The sequence below is a fragment of the Chiloscyllium plagiosum genome, unplaced genomic scaffold (genome assembly GCF_037043375.1).
Source record: "Chiloscyllium plagiosum isolate Xiang-an unplaced genomic scaffold, Cpla_swu_hap1 HiC_scaffold_12, whole genome shotgun sequence".
NCBI lineage: Eukaryota > Metazoa > Chordata > Chondrichthyes > Orectolobiformes > Hemiscylliidae > Chiloscyllium > Chiloscyllium plagiosum.
Genome location: NW_028270150.1, coordinates 56,953,700 through 56,959,699, shown reverse-complemented (window position 1 = coordinate 56,959,699; position 6,000 = coordinate 56,953,700). Strand labels below are relative to the sequence as shown.

The 6,000-nt window shown below is 38.4% G+C and overlaps 1 protein-coding gene across 3 annotated transcripts in view; it reads right to left on the bottom strand.

Moving 5' to 3' along the window:
* Positions 1-3,660: 3,660 nt before the first annotated feature.
* riox2 (ribosomal oxygenase 2) overlaps positions 3,661-6,000 on the bottom strand; it is a 59,984-nt gene continuing 57,644 nt past the window's right edge. For all 3 annotated transcript variants that reach the window (XM_043700804.2, XM_043700805.2, XM_043700806.2), the window contains exon 10: positions 3,661-5,047. In XM_043700804.2, the coding sequence (XP_043556739.1) occupies positions 4,889-5,047 (159 nt within the window). In that variant the 3' untranslated portion in view covers positions 3,661-4,888. The remainder of the gene's footprint in view (positions 5,048-6,000) is intronic.

Sequence of the window (6,000 nt, the reverse complement as noted above, 5' to 3'; positions counted from 1 at the left end):
TGGAAGGTTACTAGTTGGGTCAGCGGGAGAGGAAGAAGCGGAGGGCTTGGAGGCCTTTGTGATGGGGAGTATATTTCCCTCCCCTCCCCTATCAGCGTTCCGGAGAGACCACTCCCTCCACGACTCCCTCGTCAGGTCCACACCCCCCACCAACCCAACCTCTACGCCCGGCACCTTCCCCTGCAACGCAAGAAATGCAAAACTTGCGCCCACACCTCCCCCTCACCTCCCTCCAAGACCCCAATGGACCCTTCCATATCTGTCGCAAATTCACCTGCACCTCCACACACATCATTTACTGTATCCCCTGCACCCGATGTGGTCTCCTCTACATTGGGGAGACAGGCCGCCTACTTGCTGAACATTTCAGGGAACACCTCTGGGACACCCGCACCAACCAACTCAACCACCCCGTGGCTGAACATTTTAATTCCCCCTCCCACTCCGCCAAGGACATGCAGGTCCTTGGCCTCCTCCATCGCCAGACCCTGACCACACGATGCCTGGAGGAAAAGCGCCTCAACTTCCACCTAGGAACCCTCCAACCACACGGGATGAATGTAGATTTCTCCAGCTTCCTCATTTCCCTTCCCCCCCACCTTATCTCAGTCCCAACCCCGGAATTCAGCACCGCCCTCTTGACCTGCAATCTTCTTCCTGACCTCTCTGCCCCCACCCCCTCTCCGGCTTATCACCCTCACCCCCACCTCCTTCCACCTATCCTAATTCCCAGTGCCCCTCCCCCAAATTCCTTCCCCCCCCCCCTACCTTTTATCTCAGCCCGCTTGGCACACCAGCCTCATTACTGAAAAAGGGCTTATGCCCGAAACGTCGATTCTCCTGCTCCTCGGATGCTGCCTGGCCTGCTGTGTTTTTCCAGCACTATATTTTTCAACTGTGGTCTCCAGCATCTGCAGTCCTCACTTTCTCCCAGTACATCCTTTCTCAAGTAAGGAGACCAAAACTGCACACAGTACTCCAAGTGTGGCCTCACCAGCACCCTGTACAGCTGCAACATAACCTACCTGGTTTTAAACTCAATCCCTTTAGGACTGAAGGACAAAATTCCATTTGCCTTCCTAATTACTTGTTGTAACTGCAGACCAACTTTCTGTGATTCATGCACAAGGACACAGGTCCCTCTGCGTGGCAGCATGCCACAATCTTTTACCACTCAAGTAATAATCCTTTTTAATTTTACTCCTACCAAAATGGATGACTTCATATTTATTAACATTGTATTCCATCTGCCAGACCTTTGCCTGCTCACTCAAAGTGTCTATGTTGGGTTATTCAAGTTCTTCTCAGCATTGGAAATGAATTCCTTCTGCCCATTCCATTCTTCTGATGTAACAAAACTCTTCTCACAAACAACCATGCTTCTTCAGTGAACAGTCCCTACTGACGACCAGAATCTCCTCGTGCAACAGGATGAGTGCTGCAGGAGATTGAGAAAATCTGTTGCAAAGTCAAACATGAAACAGTTTTTTTTAAAGAAGGCTAAAAGGAAAAATGAAAACTAGGGAGAAAATAACCAGAAATGAATAGATAAGAGCCTCCTAAAGGAGGCCAAGGCCAAATGAGGGAGGATAAACAGCTCAGGATAAGAAGTGGAGAGAAAGGAGATACACATGCATGAAGCAGGATCTAGAGAGAGAATCCCAATTACAGGAAAAGTCACAGCGACAGCATTGTTACAGCCCAGCATGCCTCCTCCAACTCTTGGAATCAGCAAATCATTGTCAATCTCTTGCTTTCATTCCGTAACCCTGCACATTTTTCCTTTTCAGACTAGTCTGATTCTCTTTGAATGTTTCAACTGATAAAGCAGTAAGTAATAGTGGTCTGCAATGCACTAAATTTCTATCTCCATATTGCATTTGCTACTTTTAACGATTACTTCAAGTCTGCGTCCTCTTGTTCTCAATCCCTTCATGAATGGGAAGTTTCTTCAACTTTATTATGTCTAGACTCTTAATGATGTTTAATACCTCTATCAAATCTTCTCTCAGCCTTTCCCCCATGCCCAAGCAAAACAGCCTTAACTTCTCCAATCTATCTTCATTTACTGAAGTTCCTCAATTCTGGAACTACTCCTGAATTCTTTTTCTGCACTCTTTCCAGTGTCTTCATAATCTTCCTACAGTTGTGCCCACAATTAAGACTGACCCAATGATTTATACAAGTTCAACATTGCCTCCTGCTCTTAAATTCTACGCATTACTCTTATTTATTCAGCCTAGGATACTGCATTTTGTGCTAATCACTCTTTCAACCTGTTCTCGCTCCTTCAATAACTTATGCACATATACATCCAGGTCCCTCTGCTCCTGCACTCTTCTAAAGTTATGGTTTTTTAAATTGTCTCTCCACTTTCCACATACCAAAACTCATCATTCCTAATATTCTCAACTGAACCTCATCTGCCACCTCTCCCCCACTTCACTAACTTGTCTACGTTCTCTTGAAGTTCTATACCATCAACACCACTCACAATGCATCCAAGTTTCACACTATTTACAGACTTTGAAACTGTGCCTTGTATACAAAATCTAGATCATCATTAATATTTATTAGGAGCAATTCTTATTTGTAAAAAATGATTTTCCCTTCAGAAATCCATGCTGGATTTCACATTTAACCCATATTTGTGCCGATTACTATTGATTTGGCCTGAATGAATATTTCTAGAAATGTCCCACCATCAAAGTTAAAATGACCTGTTTATAGTCATTGGACTTCGGTTACACATTTTAACATTATAATGGTTGCAATTCTCTGGCACCAATATACCACAAGTCTAAGAAAGACTGAAATATTACAGCCAGTATCTCCACAGCAATGGTTGAGTCACTACCCTTGACCAGAAGGCCTGGGTTCAAGTCCCACCTGCTCCATTGGTATGTATTAACATCTCTGAATGTGTTGATTAGAAAAATAAGCTTTTTTTAAAAAAAATTATAGCTGATGGGGACAGTTGGACAGGATTTACCACACTATTTCAAGATGCTGTCCTAATCTCTCCTCTGGAGCCCGATTGTTATCAATCTTGTAGCCGTAGGAGGCCAATTTTAAATAATACAACACATTATGAAAATACTGATAATGTTAAGCACAACTAATACAAGGTTACTAGGCATTCCATATAATGATAAGGACTTAGTTCATCCACACATACCCTCAGATACTTGGCATACATGAGCTGCAGCAATATTTTGCCTGTGGATTCAATTTAACTCTGAAACATTTTCTAATACAAGAACATGGAAAACAATGAACTATACAAATTTATCTGTCTTATGAAACAAACTAAATTCCCAGCTCCTTTCTAATATAATCACTTGAGACTTACTGATCATAAATGTTTCTTCCCTCAGTGAAAAACTGTAAGGGCAACCCATATTCAAAAGATCCCCCCAACATCCTTTTCCACAGTCTTCCTAAATCTATGAAGATGGCTTGCAAATGGGAACAGACTAAAAATATACAAAACCTAATGTATTGCTACAGACTTTAACTTACCAGTAGCTTGTTTTAATTAGAATAGCAATTCTCAAATGTTTTATCCACATGCTTTCTGTAAATATTGATGCATTCACACAGATAACTAAATACTTTGCAGTAATCAATATTAACTATCCAAGGAAAGCAGACCATAAGTATAGTAATTTTTTTATTAAAACAAAAGCAGAAACAACAGATCAACAAATGCATAAAAGGTATATAATTCTACAGATACAATATTAATGGCACGTGTTTTGCCTGGCCACAGTTGGAAGAAATCTGATGACCTCAGTGCCTGCATTCTGCCCCCTTCCCCCATCCTCAATCTTTTGCAGAAACTGTGTGCTCCAAAGTTTGTAGCTAAAAATAAATGAACTAACAATGAGAGAAAAAAAAAGTTTTATCGAAGCTTCAATTAGTGGTCATCCACCTTGAAATGCGTTGTTGAATTAGATCATAAAGGGTAGATATCTTACATTAACAAGTTTTGAGAAAAGTGTCAATTTTGTTTAAATATTATTTGCTCTAGTGCTTCAGAATTCTTCTTTAATTCAGGTGTGTCAATCTTGAGAAACAGGTTCTTTAAAGATTTAATCATCTTCAAAACATACACATATTCCAAACATACCAAAGGTATGATACATTATTAGGTTTACTATTTAAGCATCCAGATAAATAACAAAGATAAGCAAAGGTTAGCAATGCGCAGTTTCACAGCTACGTACTACAGTTTGGCTGTATTAGTGTAACATTACCAACTGAATCAGATCTATGTAGTATGTCTTAAATAAATATTCAGTAAATTTGTTTATTACAATGGTGTTTTTTTCATGAAAAAAATTCTCTTGGCACTATAGCTTTAGATTTTTAGTTTTATTTTTAAAATCTATCCAATTATCTTTTGGTTAGTTCTGCTCATTAATTGCCATACTTAGCAGGTACCTGAAAGATTATTGATCTTAAAGGAAACCCAGGAAATAAAGCTGGGTTGCAACGCATATATATTTATCCATATATGTAATATTTTTTTAAAAAAAGGGTGTGAAAGCTTTTTAAAAAATGCATATGAAGGAATTTTTACAATAAAAGGTCATATTGTTTGTGAGGATGGAGAGGGTATCACTAGAGAATCATATTTGCTCCGATACTGAAAATGACATAAAAAAATACTGGATACGTGCAATATGTTGTGACATGAAAATATAAGTCTATTATAATAAATTTTATTCCCTATAAGACATTTAGATTTTTTTTGCAAGTACTAAATATCTATGTAGTAAGATGAAAACGCCATAAAGCAGACATTTTTCAGTTCTATGGTTTTATTGTAATATAGAACCGCAAAAGGCACTCAAATGATGAGCTAACTCTAACCATAGTTTACTTAGCTCACTTCAATTAAATTTTCTGTCCACAAACACAATGCAAGATTCTCTTTAGCTTTATCTGAGTCCAGTTTGAGACCATTCACAGGAACAGTGTCACCTGTCCAAAGTTGTTTCAGTGCCTCCAAATGAGACCATGAAAATCTCAAACCGTGAGCCTGTGTGAAGAAAGAAAAAAACAAATGGATTAATAATTTTCACAATATTGAAAGTTTCTTTTTAAAATGTGAATAATGGAATGCAATAAAGTCCAAAGAAGGCAGATCTAGCTCTAAATTGAAGCAATTTTTTTTTGTTTGTGCATAATAATCAAAATTACATTTACACTTGTCTTCCTTAAAAAAAGTATAAAAGCTCACGAATGCATCAATTCTTAGAAAAGAAAGTTTGTCATATTAATAATTAACATGTGAAGAGTCAGTTGACTGCTATTAAGATTCAACATCATCTTAAAATTATGCCATATTTGCACCATGGTAATACTGGGTTTTTCAAAGAATAAACATGACCAAACAACCAAATAGCAATCTAATAAATGACAGGGTCATTGTCAGTTTTTGAGACAGATGTCAAACGTGGCACAAAGAAGTGCTCTTTTCTCATCCAATTTTAGATACATGCCACTAAGATTTTGAAATTCTTTTGAAATGAGATGAAAGTTACTTGGAAGTATTATGCTTTTGTCACTTGGTTTAAAAGCCCATCCAAGAGTTTGGATTCAAGGCAAACTGGTTGAACAGAAGGTATCCTCAAGAACTGTCTTAAAACGGATAGGTTCTTTATAACACTGTTCTACTCATATCAAGATTAAATACAATAAACAAATCAGAAAATGCCCAATTCTTATCTGTTACATTTTGAACGACTTTTTCATAAATTCTATTCCCTAGTGCAAGATCATCGACTACATGTGTTTCTCAGTAATGCGTTTCTCTTGTCCTATCCAAATAACTACATACACAAGATGCTACTTATGCTCAGCAAGGACCATCCCTATGACAGAATTGCAACATTTCTCCAGGGTTCTAAAGCCCTCATACAACCATCATTAGAAAACATATGAAGGTGAAGCTCAAATTAGGTTTCATTTAAATAATGAAACAGAATGAAA